General features: G+C 37.7%; 1 protein-coding gene across 14 annotated transcripts in view; it reads left to right on the top strand.

Moving 5' to 3' along the window:
• The window catches only part of LOC125271881 (nuclear factor 1 X-type), a 110590-nt gene that overhangs the window by 79381 nt on the left and 11890 nt on the right, over nt 1-19319 (top strand). For 7 of the 14 annotated variants that reach the window (XM_048196181.1, XM_048196180.1, XM_048196174.1 and 4 more), the window contains 7 exons: nt 8461-8523; nt 10292-10366; nt 11398-11518; nt 11658-11693; nt 11812-11939; nt 13852-13932; nt 16382-16513. In XM_048196181.1, coding sequence (XP_048052138.1) covers nt 8461-8523; nt 10292-10366; nt 11398-11518; nt 11658-11693; nt 11812-11939; nt 13852-13932; nt 16382-16513 — 636 coding nt within the window. The remainder of the gene's footprint in view (nt 1-8460; nt 8524-10291; nt 10367-11397; nt 11519-11657; nt 11694-11811; nt 11940-13851; nt 13933-16381; nt 16514-19319) is intronic. The other 7 variants (XM_048196187.1, XM_048196185.1, XM_048196175.1 and 4 more) reach the window with 3 other exon arrangements.

Below are 19319 nucleotides of genomic sequence, written 5' to 3'. Positions count from 1 at the left end.
TTAAGTCTTCTGAAACTCTACAAAAGCATCAAAGTCTGAGTATAAAACGTAGTAAAAGCTGCTTGAGCTCTGTTTGTAACAGTCCATCTTTCAGAAACCGTCAAGCGCTGGAAAGCCGTGTTTAATGATAAATATCGCTGGCAGTGCCTGACATCTGGGCTTGTAGGTGTTTCTGAGAGGCGGTCTGTCCCGCTCACCCCGAGGGCTGCTGAGGGCGGGAATAGAGCCGGTTCATTTGAGGTTATTGTGATCCGCTTCATGCCAGATGATAGACAGCACCTGCCTCCCAGCTGTGCTCTACTGGCCCCAGAGTCACAGAGTTGATGCATCTGTGGCCTGTTTAAGGACAGAGCAGATGTCTCCTCCTCGATTCCTCACGTTAAACATGAACCTCACTTCCTGCTCGCTTCTGGCTGGGGGCAATTATAAATAGAAAAATGTATTCAAATATTAAAAATGGGGCTTGGAAATAAACATACTGTTTTAATAGTACAGACACAAGCCTAAAAGAGGTAGTTCACCTTAAAATGAAAGTTCTGTAATTTACTTTACACAAAAAGATATCTTGAAGAAATGCCCCTGTGTAAAATACAGTAAAATGTAATAATATTGTAAAATATTGTTACATTTTAATGTAACGGTTTTCTATTTTCCCTAAATCTAACATTATAAATGTCTTTTCTGTCAATTTTTATCAAAATAATGCATCCTTGCTCAATGAAAGTATTAATGGCTCCCCCCCCCCCAAAAAAAAATACTGACCCCAAATTTTGGAGATTTTGATCTGTAAGAATATGCGGCAGGATACCAGAATAGGTGTTAAGTGAGATTTTGACAAAAATGCAAGGTTCACATTCACACAAAACGCTGGCCCAACTATGAAGAAATTAAAAGCACATCAGATGTCTCCATTCTCTTGGTGTGATGTGAGCAAATCACTAAAATGTGTTGGTCTTGACTCGTTTGGTTCAAATTCTGTACGAGGTAAAACAGGTAAACCTGCATCAGTGTTTCTTGTGCACCGTCACTATGGCAATCACTTTGTCAGCTATCATAGGTTCAGGAATCACTCCTGCATCCTGGACACGCATGTAATGGTAACTTTTGTGGAGTCACTCCCACATTTTAATACGGTTATCATCACTCCCAAAACTTTGCAGTGCGTACGTGGCTTTTGTTTCTAACTGCAGACTCCCTCAACCTCTCTCTCTTTTTCTCTCTCTTCCAACGTTTTTTCCACATAAAGCTGTTTTTCATAAACTAGCCTGGAATAGCAGTCCCTGAGGCCGAGGCCTGAAACACTAGCTCTCTCTGAGCTTTCTCTCTCTCTCTCTGTGTGTGTGTGTGTGTGTGTGTGTGTGTGGAGGCTGAAACACTAGACTTTTCTGAGCTGCTGCCAAACAGATGCAGTCACTTGCAGTTCCACTAGAGAAACCTTCATGGGTCTTTCGCTCTCGTTCTCTTTATTTCTCTGCATCTTGAACCCTCACTCTCAGATCAGCTTTGTGACGGATTGTAAAAGAATGACGGTTTGCTGCTTTCTGATCACTCAACAGCTCTTGTAAATATTAGTCATTCATACAAAATGAGTTAGATGTTATTCGTGATGTTTATTAAGGCAAAACCCCTAAACCTAAAACATAAATCTCGACTATATTGTTTGCAATAGTGGTTGCTGAATAAATGCTCTTACTCAACCTCTGTGCTTCAATACTAGCATGTTTTGGAATTAATATTAGTAATTTCACTATTTTTAAGAGAAACTTTTAAGAGAAGCTCTCTTCCCCGCCATTGACAAGTTTTTACGGCTTTCCATGTTTTCACTGCAGTGTGCTAGGGGGCGCTATTACACATCTTCTGAATGAGTACAGTATCTCTAGATCGAAAACACAGGCAAAGAAGAAATGTAAGCAGATGCATATGAAAAATAATGCGCTCGTTAACAATAAACAGGATATAAATCAAAACGGCCTAATGTTACAGAGTGAAATGTCGACCCAGGAAGTGGTTAGGACTTTGCAAGCTCTGGGAGTGTTGATGGAAGTGATCTAAACGCTGATGGAGAAAGAGTTAAGGTTTTACCAGTAGAGAATGTGTTAAAAATAAAGCCTGGGCCTGTCCTACTCCACGTTCCCCAGACTGGCTGCTTGAGAGGAGAAGGTCCCAGATCAACGTTAAGCGACGGGAGACTGTCAGCAGTCAATTATTAGTGCTGTGACAAACAGCAAGAATCTAGACGGGACAAACTCCTCTTCAAGCTCCTTATCTCATTTAATAAGATAAGAGCCAACCACACACACACACACACTGACAGATCTCAGGTCAGCACAGAACAGCTCGTCTTTAGACTCTGACCTGTGTCTGCGCTCCCTTGTCGAGATGTTTGTTGTGTTTGTGTATGTTTACGCTCGGATGTTTGCTTGTGTTTAGGACTGCTGAGGATTCTGGGAAAAGCTTATTGGATCCTCTAATCACGTACTAGGTTTATTAGTGCGGTAGCGCTAAAGGATCATACCGATAAGCGCATAAACACACGCGCAATTCACATGCCCCAATTTCTAGTTTTATACAACATGGATAAACTCATGCGAAGCCTTCAAAGATGCATATCCATGTGTAACTTCTTCCCCCCTCCAGCTGTCACGAATGACAGTTCGCTAGCCCTCCGTGACCTCAGACGACCGTCCGACCCGCTGCAGAACTCGCACTCATGACATCATTGAGCATCTGTGTGCTTCAACTACACAATACACAAAGAGCTGTGAGGGGGCGGAGTTTGGATCAGAACCCTCATATTTCATTGGCCTGTGCATTGGGTTTCCAGCTCTGCCATTGGCTAGAAAAGGAACCCCAGCTTCCACATACAAGCATGTTAGGTTTCTGGCTCCGTGACTGAGGGTCAAAGTGCATGTGTGTTCATGTATCAGTGTGTGTCTTCTGTCTGTTATTCTGTTTGTTCTCCTCCTCTATTAGTTGTCTGTTCGCTCTGTTCTCTTTGTCTAGATGTATGTTGTGTACTCCTCTCTTCTCTTCACTTTCCTTGGCAACAGATCCTGTCTGCCTTCCCCCTCCTAATTCTCTCTCCCGGCTTTTTTGGCAGAACCTTCTGTTCCCAGACCTCCTTCGGGCTCTTTCTCTTTGTATCACTTTCTTTCTCTTTCTGTGGCACAAAGTGGCATTTTTACATCACATGATCAGTTTGGTGGATCTCTGTAGCACTATCCAAAAAAGATTTGGGCATTTTCCGATGAACAAGAGTGGTGCTGCTGTGCGCAGAACTCACCACTGTGATGCTAGTGTGTTGTTAGCATTGAAAAGTTTGGGAAAGATTTATTTATTTATTTTTTTAATCAATAGTTTTATTCAGCAAGGATGTGTTAAATTGATCAAAAGTGTGCGTGGTTCAGTTACTCTCTACATTATGGGGACATTTTTTGGTCCCCACGAGGAAAACAGCTTATAAATCATATTGAATGACTTCTTTTGAAAATGTAAAAATGCAGAAAGTTTTCCGTAAATCCTAACGCTCAGAATAATTAATTGGTTTCAGTAGGACAAACTTAAATTTAACAAAATTAATTCAGTCAAATCAAACTTTGAATTTCTTAAAACTTAAAAATTTTGAGGTAACTGATTGTATTATTCAGGTTTACAGTAGGGGGTAGAATATACAATTTGTACAGTATAAAAATCATTATATCTATGGAATGTCCCTATAAAACATGTGAGAGAGAGAGAGAGAGTGTGTGTGTGTGTGAGTGTTTTATACCTGGTATCCTGTGCAGCCCTTCACACACTGAACTATTGTGAGGCCTATTTAACAGTCACATCCTGTCTGGGTCATAGGGTGTTCTGAGGACACACTCTCACCCACATACACACAAATGGATGCACATCCTGCTGTATCTCTCCAGATTCAGCCCTGGATAGGAGATAGGAGTGTTATCAGTGTATTTCTCTGTTTGTATTGCATAAGAGTGTGTTTATGATGTAATTTATTGGCCTTGTACTGTGTGGAGAAAGACAACCACAGCGATCAAACCACAAGTGTCAACAAACTGTGTTTATTTTTATTGACAATGAAAGGTGATGTTTGTTGATGTGAAATTGCACACCTGTGACTGCCCTGAAATGGCCCAAATCACATCACCTGCTGTCTCCCAAAGCTCTAGGGCTTTTCACTCTGTTGTTTACATGCCTGACTTCCTCTCTGCCCCTCAGGAGCCCCCTACTGGATAGAGTTAGAATAGACTTCAAATGCCTGTAAGAGGTAAACCTCAGGCAATCATGACCAGATCACACTGAATGAAGAAAACCAAAGGAAAATGATATCTTATCATATTTTTATGAATCATTGCATGTTTTTACAAAATTACATGGAAATTAAGAATATTTCTCATTTGAAGTGTTCAGCAGGCTATTGTACATAAATTGCAAATAAATTTCATTCTCAATGAAATGTATTATTTAATATATAATATATATTAATATAAAATTATTTAAAAAATATATATGATTTTGTACACTACTGTTCAAAAGTTTAGGGTTGGGAAGATTTTTTATTATTATTATTGTTTTGGAAAGAAGCCTCTTATGCTAACCAAGTCTGCATTTGATTAAAAATTCAGTTAAACAGTAATATTGTGAAATATTATTACAATTTGTTTGAATATATTTCAAAATGTAATTAATTCCTGTGATCAAAGCTGAATTTCAGTGTCACATGATCCTTCAGAAATCATTCTAATATGATGATTTGATGCTCATGAAACATTTCTGTTTATCATTCATTTAGAAAACTGCTGTGCTCTTAATATTTTTGTGGAAATTGTAATACGCTTAAAAAAAATTAAAAGAACAGCATTTATTTGGAATACAAATCTTTTGTAACATCTTTACTGTCAGTTTAATGCAAATTTTGATCAATTAAATGCAAATGAAAAGTAGTGTGTATAATTTTCTACAAAAAAAAAAAAAAAAAATCTTCTTGAATTTGAATTAAAATGTGACCTTGGCAGGCTTTTACAATATAATGTAATTGAAAAGAGTAGAATAAAACAAAATGGAGCAGAGTAGCACAGAACAGAATAGAATAGTTCCTCAAAACAAATTATAATATGTCTTTAGGTGATTATTATCGTTTCTGTAGTGATTTGAGAAACATGGTGTCATTATTATTCGACCTTCTCAATCCTTCTCTGTCTGTCTTTCTATCTGTCTGTCTTTGTGGACCAGGATCCTCCTGGGGTTCCTTTGAGATCTGATGTGCCCATCCAATCAAAAGCTTGTAAAGAGCCCAAATCACGTCTTCAGTAGCCAGCGTGTATCACGCTGGTGTGTTAAAGCTATTTATGTCAGCACACTGATGGAGATGCTTGGATTTATGTGTGAAAGATGCATCTTTATTTTTCTGCTCTCTTGTCTTCTCTCTCTGCTTATGTGTGTCTCTTTCTCTATTCTCTCTCTCTCTATGTGTGTGTGTGTGTGTGTGTGTGTGTTGGCAGACTCTGGCTGCAGACGGGCACACAGATGGGTGACAGGCTGTGCCGAAACCAATCTCACACACCTGCTCCTTCATACACAGACTTACACATGCATACATAGAAAAAATGTACACACACAAATGCACATTGAAAAACAGCTTGCTTTTAATGAAATAACCTCACAAATGAGTTTACATTCGCTGAGCTGCTCCCTAAAGCTCTTCATGTGTAAGTGCAGACAGATGTTTGTCTCGGCCGACTCTGTAACTCCAGAGCATCTGTAATCCAGCGCGCTCGCAGTCGAACGGTACCGCACGTATACGGATGTCATCCAGCTATGAGATATTTCTCATCGTGACACTGAGCTCAGGATGAGAAATAAATAATTAGAGCTGAAAGGAAGCTGGAGAATGATGACTATTGGCTGATAAATGAGTGCGGAGTGAGAAGGCGGAGGGGATTAGGGCGCTTTGGAACACTTTAAGAGCATTATGGATTAAAAAAAGGTCAGAATGTTTAGCAACATAATGCTAAACCTCTTAAGCGAAACCCAACTGCATGCTGATAAACGGGGACGGAGGGAGGGGGCGAAGAAAAAGTGGCTGTATGGGGTTTAACATCTGTTTGGGTCAGAGAGAGACATGTTTAAAAGACACAGAGAGAGTCGTTTTATAGGCACAAACATACACGTACTTAAAGTCTCATATCTCATGTCTTTATAAATGATAATAAAAAGGACATGTGTGGACATCTACTCACTTCTTATGGTGAAACTTCATGCAACATGCACCAAATTCCATTTTGACAGCTGCACTGGATAATAAAGTAATAAAATTCTAAGAATTAGACATAAGTTTTGGTCTGTTTCTCACACAAAGCTGTCAAATGACTTAAAAAGAGTTGAAATATAGTTTACAGTTGATATGGTCTACTTTTATAACACCTTTATGGTGAGTTTTTAGGAAAAGATTTTCTTCAAAAAAATCACATAAGAGAGAAATGTTTGGGTTTTTTAAAAGAAATTACTACATTTAATCAGCAAGGATGCATTAAATTAACCAAAAGTAACAGTAAACACATTTATAATCCTAAAAAAGGCTGCTCTTTTTAACTGTCTATTCATCAAAGAATCCTGAAAAAGTACAGTATCACAATTTCTATGAAAAATATGAAGAAGCACAACTGTTTTCAACATTGATAATAATCAGAAATGTTTCTTTTGCAGCAAATCAGAATATTATAATGATTTCATGTGGCTGTATATATAAATACACATGCATGTGTGTATATATATATATATATATATATATATATATATATATATATATATATACTCACATGTATACATGTAAATATTTCTTAAATATATACATGTATCTGTGTCTATATATACATAATAAATATAAACAGTAGACACACATATATTATGTAAACATACTTTTATTTTGGATGCGATTAATCATGATTAATCGTTTGACAGCTCTAATTAAAATAGAAATCTGTTATTTTAAATTGTATTAATATTACATAATTTTGCTGTTTTTAGTATATTTTTGATCAAACTTGATCAAACCCCAAACTTTTGAATAATTTTGTGCGTGTGTGTGTGTGTGTGTGTGTAATATATATATATATATATATATATATATATATATATATATATATATATAATGAAGTTGGGGAGGTGTTTGAATGACTTAAAACATCAAAGAAAAAGTGGTTAAAAGGGTATTTTCCCCCCTTTGGTTGTCTTTTAACTCATCTACTAAATAACACCAAAAGCAAAAGGTGCATGAAGCTGCTCTAGATGCATACTGTATGAACATAATTTATGTGTGGGTGAAGTCAGTTTGCAGCGTTTGCAGTCTGCACCAATCTGTGTGCTTGTGTAACTTTTGACACTGTGTGAAAAGATCACAGATATGCAGCAGGTTTCATCTAGAGCGAGAGACACCAACTGCCCTCGTCTGTAGCAAAAGTCTCATTTACAATACATTGACAATAGATCATAGGTCATAGGTCAAATTCAATGACAGTTCTGTCATTATTAATGTCGTTACAAGCCTGTATGACTTTCTTCCATGGAACACAAAAGGTGAAATTTTGAGGAACATCCCAGCTGCTCTTTCGTCGTATTGATAGTAGAAGGAGTGACGGCTGCTTTCAAGCTCCAAAATGACAAAAAGTGACGCTTTTGAAATAGCAACACCAGCCAGGGCTTCTTTCGAATTCATAACAAATTAAAATGGTAGCTGTTGCTCATGTCGCCAGAAATCTCCAACACGCTTTGAGACTGAATGACGGTCGCTGTCGCTGTCTTTTGCTCTCAGTCTGAGCATCAGTGAGCTCAAACAGGACTAGGATGCTGTATGCCATGTGAAACACAACCTACTGTACACATTTTCCAGCCGTGTTCATGGGTTTGGGCCTATGTTTATCCTGTGTGTATGTGTGTGTGTCGTCAGCTAACAGGAATGTGTGCACATCGCCAATACTAAGATGGCTGCCAAAGACTAAAATGGCTGCCAGGACTCCAGAAAAAGAGAAAGAGAGAGAGAGAGAGACAGAGATGGAGACAACATGCTAAATGGAGAGAAAAGAGACTCGTCTCGCTCTTTCTCCTCCGTTTAGTCTGCTGTTCTTTTGTTTGTGCGAGTGTGTTTGTCCTAATCTCTACACACTCTATCAAATCGTGCTGGCATGGGCCAGTGTGTTCCCTTATCACCTACAACCGCCCGATAAACACCTCCACAAACACACATGCACACGTAGCCTGACATAAACTGTGCTGATAACGCACACTTTCATGCATATGTACTCGTTTCTCATTTTCTCTTGTGTTCACACAGCTTGAAAATATCCGTTTACAATTTTGTTGTGTCCAAGTGCCTAAACATCACTGAACAATCCGATTTGAACAGTAATAATTGAATATGAAGCATTTTGAATGCATCTATTTCTTTTTGTTTCACTGCAGAATCTGGGCAATCAGACAATTCCAGTCAACAAGGAGACTCGGACATCAAACCCCCACCAAACGGTGAGAAAAAAAAAATCACACTTATTCACTATTATACACTACTGTCCAGTATTCATTTTCATCAACAACATTTTTTCACTGATGAAAACAAGACTATAGCTGAATAAAAAACAGTTTTGAATGACAAAAACTATGACAAAAATCTATTGACATTTTTGTCAACGAATAAAAACTAGATGAAAATGTTAAGGAGGGACGATTTGGGAAGAGATCCGGTCAGAACTGCACTGCATTTGAAATTTAACATGCTGATCTACCTGGCAGGACATTGGAATTCACTTCCAATGAAAGTCTCATGAAACTTTCTAAAATGTAAACATCTGGGAGAAAGAGAAGAGCAGACATATGGATAAATCCAAAAAAGTGTGACAACACGAAAGAGAGCTCAATTCAGTCTGGTTTTCTGTGCGCACAGAAATCCTCTCAGACAGCACACAAATGCTGAACTGAGCTCTCTTTTGCGTCTTTCCGAACTTGAACGGAACACGCAAAATTATGCCCGTTTTGGTGAGTATTCACGTAAACACAGTCTGTTATGTCTTAAGTGAACATACAAAATTAGGAGAATATTGAACGTGTCAGTGAATTGGATCCCTGCGTTCAGCCTTAAAGAGACAGCAGTCTAATAACCATGCTGCTGTCCGTCATATATTAATCAAACAACAAGCAATAAAGAGAAAATCACTCAATGTTCTTGACTGAATAACTTTAATAACTTTATTAAGGATTAATCTATATTTAAATTATACAGATATACTTGAAAGAATGAAGAATATCGTATGCAAGTTGTTATAAAGAACTCATATATCATTCATTAAAAAGAGGACCATGATCTTCTTTATGAGAAGTAGCTTTATTTAATTTCAAGATAATGTTATATATCACAACAAATAAATCTTTGTCTGTATTGTATGTTCAATGCATGTTTAAAAATGTAATTCATATTAACAGGTTAACAGATGTTTTCTCCAGGAGAATATGAGTTTTTAAATTTTACATTTTAGAGAAATGCTTAATTCATGCATTACAATTTAACTAAACCCATTAGATTTTAGTCCACTAAATCTACTGTAGATTTAGTCGACTAAAATCTTATGATATTTAGTCGACTAAAACTAAAACAATTCAGACGACTAAAACATGACTAAAACTAAAAGGTATTTTAGTCAAAAGACAATGACTAAAACTAAATCAGAATTAACACTGGGACTGTCCAAAAGTTTGGGGTTGGTAAGATTTTTTTTTAATGTTTTTGAAAGAAGTCTCTTTTGCTCACCAAGACTGCTTTTATTTGACCAAAAAATACAGTAATAACATTAATATTGTGAAATATTATTATAATTTAAAATAACTGTTATCTTTTGTAATATATTGTAAAATGTAATTTATTCCTGTGATCAAAGCTGAATTTTCAGCATCATTACTCCAGTCTTCAGTGTCACATGATCCTTCAGAAATCATTCTAATATGATGATTTGATGCTCAAGAAACATTTCTGATTATCAAACGGTTGTGCTACTTAATGTTTTCGTGGAAACTTTTCAAGTATAGTTCAAAAGAACAACATTTATTTGAAATACTATCACATGAGCAAGAGCGTTGGACTGGAATTAACTGGCTAAATCTTATCTTAAAAACAACTTACTTAATAATAACTAGTTATTTGTCTAAATAATGCATTATAGTCTAATGCGTGTGATACTGGTCTCTTTAAACATGCTATAAGGTTCCAGTTAAGTGAGGCATGTGCTTATGTACCTCTCTGCAGGACATCTGAGTTTTCAGGACTGCTTTGTGACTTCAGGGGTGTGGAACGTAGCCGAGCTGGTACGAGTGTCTCAGAGTAAGTACTGTAACACACACCAGTGTTTTCTTGAATCTGCAGAGCCACGGCAACAAATACTGTTTTTAGCTGAATTATGTTACGCGATTCATGAATGAATCGTTCGATTGTTGCGGTTCTTATTAATGAATCAGTGGAACCATTGGATAAACAGACTGAATCAGAAGAGTCATTGATCTGAATCATGGAATGAATCAGATAACTTCCTCGCTGAATCGTCTCAGATGACTCACCTGTTCACTCAAGTTATTATGTCTGATCCAGTCTCTCATTTGTAATGGTAGTTTGTAAGGTTTGTGTATCATTAGTCTTAGAGTTTCACAGTTTTGTTGTAATGGTGTTTTAATTAAAAAGACAACAAAACATCATAAAATATTATAGGGAGAAAGCAGTGTTATTGTTGTATTATTAATATACTATTAAGTTTTTATTTTTATATTTTCCATTTTCATGTTAGTTACATTTTTAGTAATTTTGTTGTTGTTTTTTTTATTGTTTTTATATGTTGATATAGTTTGTATTAATTTTTATTTGAGATTTAGTTTATTTTGCTACTTTAAGTGAAACTAAATGAAAATGAGAAATGTTTCCTTCACAACTAGCTGAAATAAAATAGTTTTTTTATATATTATATTTGAGTGAATGTTTGTATTATTTTAAGTAACAATTTTTTGTAAGGATTTTTAGTTATACTGAACCTTGAAAAAAGTAATGCTGGCGTATAGCAAGTTGGGTACTAATGGCTAAAGGTACTAATTTCCTTTCAAAAGGTACCATTATGCACCCTTTAAGGGTAAAAAAAGGTACAAAGATGTATATTTTGAAAGGGTACCACCCTAATGACAGCTTTGGTACTTTTTTCTGAGAGTGGTCTGCAAAAAAATCCTATAGGAAACACTGTAGGAAATACATCTTACATTCATTTAGCATAGATTCATTAGTAACTTCTCTCTCAGTTCGATTTCTAAGTTTTGCATTTCAGATTTTACGCTTCAAATTATTAATCTTCAACATTTTTATCTCTTCTGCAGCCCCAGTTGCAACAGCATCAGGTCCTAATTTCTCACTTGCGGATCTGGAAAGTCCCAGTTACTACAATATCAACCAAGTAGCACTCGGCAGACGATCGCTTGCCTCTCCTCCATCCACAAGGTGAACACGCACACCCATAAACCTGCTGTCTGTTTGTGCCTGTTTTAGCCTCTCTTCGGTGGAAATTTGATCTGTCTCGCTCTCCTTTTTGTCCTTCCTTCTGTTTTTCCCCTTGTCTGTCGTTCTTCTGGCGCTGTAGGTCTGAGGTGGAGCTGTACGCCAGTCTTCCTCGGAGGTACTCTGTCACAGTCTTCTGTATCTCTGCACCTTTTCTGTGTTTCTCTCTGCCTGTCTACAGGAATCTATCACCAGGGCATTGAATAACCTCTCGGTCTGTCTATCTCTCTCTGTAGCTCTAATAAGCGTAAGTCTATAGATGACAGTGAGATGGAGAGTCCTGTTGATGATGTCTTCTACTCCAGTCGTTCTCCGGCCGGCACCAGCTCCCAGTCCAGTGGCTGGCCAAATGATGTTGATGCAGGTGAGCATCGCTTTTACACGCAAATATGGCTTTTACACTGAAAAGGTGCTGGTGCCTGAGTCTGGTCTCGGCCGCGGGCCGTGCGAATCTGTTGCAGTCAACTTTGAGCACCAGCCCACATTTCCACTAACTTGAGAGCCGAACAAAGACTTAAATTACTATGGGACAACATAAATTGCTTACAAACAGACAAGTGTTCAAGACAGGATCCTGCATGCCCTTAAAACTCTTAAAATGTCCTAAATTCAGTTATATTAAGGCCATGTTTACACAAGTGCATTTTTGTTTTAAAACGCATAACTTTTGCTACGGTTACTGTTGTTTACACTACTCTGGTGGTTTCGGCCCTCGAAAATGGAGACTTTCTCGTAAATGCTGCAGACCTGAATTGAAAAACGTGATTATTACACTTTTTTATAATAATCACACTAAGCTTAACAAATTTGGCTAGAATGCTTATGAACGTTCGCGTTGTCGACAAAAAAAACAACAGTTTGAGTTTGGAAGCTATGCTATGTGCATGTACCATATTCTCTCACTGGCAGCACGACTAACATGGCAGGGCATCTCCGCAGGCACCACAAAAACATAGATGTATCTGTTAAACCAACAACTACACAAACTTCTCTTCCGTCTTCATTTGGAATTAAACTTCCAAGCAACTCAACTCGTGCAAATGCAATTACGCGTGCGTTAGGAGTGTTCAAAGCCGTGGACATGCAACCTTATTCGGTGGTGGAAAACTCCGGTTTTAGGCATTTAATTAGCGTGCTAGAACCACGCTACGAAATCCCAAGTAGAACGCATCTCACACCTACGGTGATTCCCTCCATGTACAATAATGTAAAAGAGAAAGTTTTTGAAGGTCTGAGCAGCGCACATTTAGTTGCCTTGACTACAGTTTGCTGGATATTAGATATTAGATATCAGATATTATATTGCATAAAAGTCTAGTCTGAAAAATGGCATAGCAACCCGTGCTTTAAAAAAAAAATAAATGTAATCGAATCGAACCGTGACCTTAGAATCGAAAATGTAATCGAATCAAGGATTTGGAGAATCGTGACACCCCTAGTTGTAAGAGTGCAGCTTGAAGTAGTAAAGCTAAGATATTTCAAAATAAGAGTCCCTTTCGGACTTGTTTATAATTAAAAGTCCCGCATTATGCTTAAAATCTTTTATTTTCTGGGTATTATTGGTATTTTCAGTTACATAGTAAACTGTATCTTGAATTTAATTTAATTTAAATGTAAACTCTATGTAGCTTCTTTCTGGGGAGTTTTTTACAGGAAAGAAAGAATAAGAACCAGGGGCCAGTTGCATAAACATTGCCGCTAAGTTAAGACTGTGTCTTAAGAACTAGTCTGACCAGCTAGCAATTAGTTAGGGCTTTTCGGATTCAAATTAGACCAATCTACCTTTTTATGTAACTGATTTAAAAAAAAAATTATGACCAGTTTTGAAGAAAAAAATGAAATGACTAACTTGTAAGACTAGTTTATGAAGTATAATGAACCGACACCAGTCTAAAGTCTTAAAATACTTTTTAAAAACTCATGAAATTAATTTGGTTCTAATATTAAAAATAAAAAAAATGAAAAAGAATAATAAAAAAAAAATTATGTGAATGGATCACAACCTTATAAATTCTTGTTTATCTAAAATCTAGTTTTATTTTTCATGAGTTCAGTCAAACTAAGTTGAAAACTATACATAGTGAGAACTTTTAACTGGCAACAGACATCATATCAGTTAGTGTTTAAAGACAATCAAAGAGCAGGAAGGTTTTTGAGTTCAGTGGAACTGTGCGGAATGAGTCCAGATTGGGCGCCGACACCATGTCAGTGGAAAAGGCATTAAACACACCATAACCTTCATGACCTTCTTTCATGTTAACAATTCCCTTCTCCAGTTGCAGTACAGCACCATTTGACGAGTGTTCAAGAGAGGAAGATAAAACATGAGAATGATGGCGTGCAGTTTCCATACCATGGTTAGAATACAAACTACACACACTTGCACATGTACACAAGACAGGTCAGAGTCAGGACAGTAGTGCATCAGGTGTCAAACACACAGCAGAATATAAGTACTGCTTGATTAGTCTGTTTTTCACCCATGTTATTGATTTGTCTGTTGTTTAACATCATTGAAGTCACTTAAAATGATAATGTTCGATGTTATTCATTATAATATGAGAGGTTTAGTGTCGATGAAGGGTGCTTTAGCCTTACTGATGGGCTTTGCGGGTATGTAAGACACTAAATGATCACCATAGTCACAAATCAGCAAGTTGTGTTGGAAGAACCCAGATGGGACAGTCGAAGTCAGAGCAGCACACACACAAACAAACACGGAGAAAAGGCACAACACAGGTGCACCTTCTGTCCATGCATTAACCACACACACACGTATACACACATGCACACACTCTCAGTCTGTGTTCTGGTCCCAGATGGCTCTTCTGTGTATCTACAGTAGTGGGAGACATCTGCTCTACGTTTGTGTGTGAATGTCATAATCAGAAAGCAATGCTTTTCATTTTTCCCTGTGATGTCCATTTATAATGTTAACGAAGGTTTCCTGCGCTAAAATGATTATTTTAGTGTTACGCAGTCATTTTTTTTGCCTCTCTTTGACCCATACTCCATGTTAACCAGTCAAGGTTTAGCAGTTATCTAGATGTCATAATCTACTACCATTCAAAAGTTTGGGGGTCAGTAAGATTTTATTTATTTATTTATTTATTTATTTGCAAAGAAATTAATTAAAATTATGCATTAAATCAACATTTATAATGTTACAAAATTGTTCAATTTCAAACAAATGCTGTATTTTAAACTTTCTATTCATCAAAGAATCCTGAAAAAATGTATCGAGGTTTCCGCAAAAATATGAAGGAACCATTTTTGACATTGATAATAAGAAGAAATGAGAAGGATCATGTGACTTTTTAATGGTTGTGTAAGTGCACCATTACTTTCAATTAATTAATTAATTTGAAATGTACCGGATGGTCTCAAACGACTATGTAAATGAAACTAACCTGCCTTAGTTTTTGTAAATGTTTTGCGCTGGAAATCTGTTTTTATAGTGCATCAAATTCTGATTTCAAAAGAACCAGGAGGCGAGAGTGTGTTGTGTGCATGTGTACACATTTTGTGATAAATATACATATACAGACTTAACACTTTCTCATGCATTTGCACACTCCCACACACACGGGTGTTCTCTCTGGCACACACACACTCGTATACACACATGCGAAAACAAACGCGCTCAAAAGTGCACTGAGAAAGGGGAATTAAGCTGAAATGGGATTTAATGCCTTGTAATGTAGAGAGGAAAAAATAGCATCAAACTGAAGTGAAGTTCAAGTGTGTGTATGAGTAACACTGAGCAGTGGGTGCCAGGAGGACTGTGTGTGTGTGTGTTCTTTGGTTATCTTCCAATTATGAGCCATCCCTGCTCTGTTATCACTTTCTCCTGCAATTTCTCACCTTTTCATGTTATTTTCATCTCTCTTTCATCTTTCTGGTGATGGATTGAACCAGTTGAGGTGTTGCTAATTTAATAGTTAAGGAACACTTACAGAAGACTTTGGTTGGGTGGTATGACGCTATACACTGAGCGAAGGTAGAAATGTGTCAACCTTTATACAGCTACAGGCTATATTTGCATGGCTATTTGTGGGCAGGACTGCTTTACGTTATTTACACATTAAGGGCGGCAAAGAAACGTGGAGGAATGTGAAAAAACAAAGCAGGACATGAACCAAACAAGCCAAGACGAGGTGTTTTTTAAAGGAGCAGTGAAGCTGAATTTAGTTGTTTATGGTCGGCAAGCAACGTCGCAACTTGTTCACGTGTGTGTGCGTATCGGCTATTTTACAGTGTGGCTTATCCAAGATTTTAGAGTCAGAACTATCATTTTTATAATATTAATTATGCTGTTTTTTTTGCACTGATATAATCTATCATTCATTTTTTTTTTTAAATGTAATAATATTATTAAATATTATTTTTAATATTGAAAATATCAGAACTTGTCGATCAAGTTCCAAATAAATAATGAAAATAATCAAATGTAATAAAGTATCTTTAATTTACCAGATCCAAAAATCAACATTACAAATATAAAATACAAATATTTTTGTTAAAATTCTAGCAAAAATAACCAGTATGTATATAATTAATTAAAGTTTTTGTCCATACCGCCCATTTTGATTTGTTCCGTTTGTCAGGATTGCTGGTATTAAAATGAGAAAACAGACGATTACTTCGAAACAAGTGAACATGCTCATGTCTGTATCAGTCCCCTCCCTTCAAAAACCAAAAAATGAGTTAATTAGTTAAAAGTTAGTTGAGCTAGTCAGCGAGTGTTTGATTGGTGTGTGCTGTGCCCTGCTGCTGTTGTTGTTGTTGACGTGTGGTTTCTGGCAGGGCTGTCCTCTCCTGGGTCTCTAAAGAAGCCAGCGGGAAAATTCGATTTCAGCGCCCTGTCAGCACAGACGAGGTCCCCCCGAATGGCCTTCACACACCACCCGCTGCCCATGCTGGCAGGCGTGAGACCAGGTGAGACAGACACACTCCAGCAGGGAGAGAGAGAGAGAGAGAGAGAATGGAGGGGGAAAGGAGGGATTTAAAGTATTAGATTGCAGCGTAGGCTTCTGATTGGTCCAAAAGTCCTATTATGGTACCACACTAGTCCAAAATTGCCCTCAGTGGCTTTTGATTGGCTCTAAACAGTAGCGAGTTATTGATGGAGACCTCTGATTGGCTGGGCAGAGAGACAGTGAGAGTAAGGAGCTGCCACAGTTCATGAACGACCCCATCCATCCATGTACCCTCTTGCTCTCCATCTTTTCCACTCTTTTGTCATCATCATTTCATCCACAGCTTTTCCCTCCATTTTTCAAGCGTGTTTCGTGGAAAAGTCTTTATGTTTCTTTGAATGTTTCATTTTGTTAATTTGATTTAATTTTAAGCAAATTATGTGTCGCTCCAAGATGTTCTGTGAAACCTGACGTACAGAACTCTTGTTCGGGATGGGGCCAAGTAGCGATTCTTATCTGATTTGAATGAAATTTCTGTTCTCTTTAACAGTCATCAAATGTGCGTTCTTCCACCATTGTGGATGAAAACCGTACTCTGACAGTGTTTCCCGCACCGCTATTTAGCTGTATGTGCCTGTAATAAAATCTACAGTGTGAAAAATACAATGTGAGCAGTGTAGTCCAATTCCCAAACAAATGACTCCTCTTATGAGTAGTGAACCAAAAACACTTATGAATCAGCTCAGAGCAGTTGGGCTCGCTTGCTGAATTGCAAGTCCTGTTTGATATACCAATAATGCTGTGATATATTGTACTGAAGGCTCGTAAGGCCATTTTTTGTTCCATATTAATTTGTCCCAAGTCTGTTGCGACAGTAAATGCTGGAAGAACTGTATTTCTTTCTACCCACAAAATTTCCTCTTCAAAATTATTAAAAGAATCAATAAGGAATCGGAATTGTTAAAAGGATCCAATCGTAACCAGAATCCCTACTGAAAATATTTGATTTAATGCAACATTTTCCACCATTCCCAGGACATTTGTACATGCTCATTTTATCATTAAAAAACAGCGTTCAAAATGTCGGAGAGTTGAGTTCTGGATTCGCTGATTCGCTCATTTTGTTCTCATTTCAAACATTCTCATTTCAACTTCCTTGTGAATCACCAGAGACTGTTTGTGGTTGAAGAAAAGAGAAGGAGAGGGATGGAGACACGAACGGGAGAAGCCATGAGGGAATGTTTAGAAAGCTTCCCAATGCGTAACAGATGCGTGACCCAGAGAATCGTATAAAAACTGTACGTTTCCCTCTCTCCGTTTTTAAAATTAGCCAGCAAGCATGTTGCTTGTTATACAGGCATGCTGTCATTCATATTGGCACAGGACAAAATGTGAGTGAGAGCATGTGTATGTGGGGGATGATGCTCTTATCGGGCTCTTCTTGGCAGGCATGTTCGGAACGCCATGAAAATCCCGTCAGTAAAATGATGATATTCAGAGGCATTAAGACTGCACTCTCACAGGCCACTCAAAACGTCTCCATTCCCACCCAAAGGAGAGCGATTCAAAGCTCCCCTCCGTGTTCTCCCTGACGTCCCGGATGTTTAATCCCATCCGACGGCCCTGGGAAATCGCAGAATTCCTATCCGTTCGGGTCCGACTGCAGCCGGCGAGGCCTAATCGAGTAAAGGTCAGCGGGACAGAGAGCTGCGGCGGCTTTAAATGGATTATACGTGCGTGTGATTATGGAAGTTTTTCTCCGGCAGACGCTTCTGGTTAGAGTGTTTATGTAGAGTCGAGACAGTGGAAAAAGCAAGGTTTGCGTTAGGCCGGGGGAAGAGGGCAGAATGCGTGCATATGAGAAAGACCGTCTCGCTGCCGTTTCTAATGCGTTTGTGTGAGTTATGGATGGATGTTGGCCGCTGCTGTGAAAGAGATACTGTGGTTTGCTTTTGTGAGTGATGAATAACTCTTGTGGAGATTGAGAAGATACCGTTTTTTGTTTGTGTGTGTGTGTGAGGGCGTTTATGAGTGCATTTGTGTGAGTGTGTGTGTGTGTGTGTGTGTGTGTGTGTGTGTGTGTGTTTATTGGCACCCCATAGCGCCTGGCTCCTGCCCAGTACCTAATGAGATTAAGAAGCACCAAAAAAAAAAAAAAGAAGAAAGACTGAAGAAAAAGAGGGAGTTAGAGATAGACAAAAAAAGAGGGACAGGATGAGATAGATAAAGAGGAAAGAGAGGATGGTGGAAATGGCATTCAAAGAAACATTATATCAAAAAAATAAATTTCTGTCAACATTTACTCATCCCCATCTCTTACCAAACCTGTATGACTTATTTTCTTATGTGGACGACAAAAGCAGACGTTACTCAGAATGTCCCTGCTGCTCTTTTCCATATAATAGAAGTGAATGGGGAGCTGCAAGGTACAAAAATGTACACTTTTAAATGTTTAAATGTTTTTACTGTAAGAGAAAGTAAGAGAAATTCATACTTTTTTGAGCATTAAATTGAGTGAAAGTGACCGTAAAGACATTTACACATGATTTTTATTTGTACCGTTCTTTTGAACTTTCTATTCATCAAAGAATCCTGAAAAAATATGATACCTCCATTGAAATGTTAAGTAATTTACTGAGAATCTTTGTCCTACTTGGTCTAAAGGCACCGTTCTTGATTAAATGAGATTTAAGAGTCTTTAAAGAGGTTTTTCATTATATGGAAAACAGCAGCATGAACTTTAGTTCTCCTTTTGGGTTTCATGTGGGTGAATAAATTCAAAATGTCAATTTTTAGGTGAGCTATACCTGTAAGGAAAGGAATGA

Source organism: Megalobrama amblycephala, linkage group LG7 (assembly GCF_018812025.1).
Source record: "Megalobrama amblycephala isolate DHTTF-2021 linkage group LG7, ASM1881202v1, whole genome shotgun sequence".
Classification (NCBI taxonomy): Eukaryota; Metazoa; Chordata; class Actinopteri; order Cypriniformes; family Xenocyprididae; genus Megalobrama; species Megalobrama amblycephala.
The sequence above is the reverse complement of the archived record's forward strand: the minus strand, read 5'-3'. Positions and strand labels throughout refer to the sequence as shown.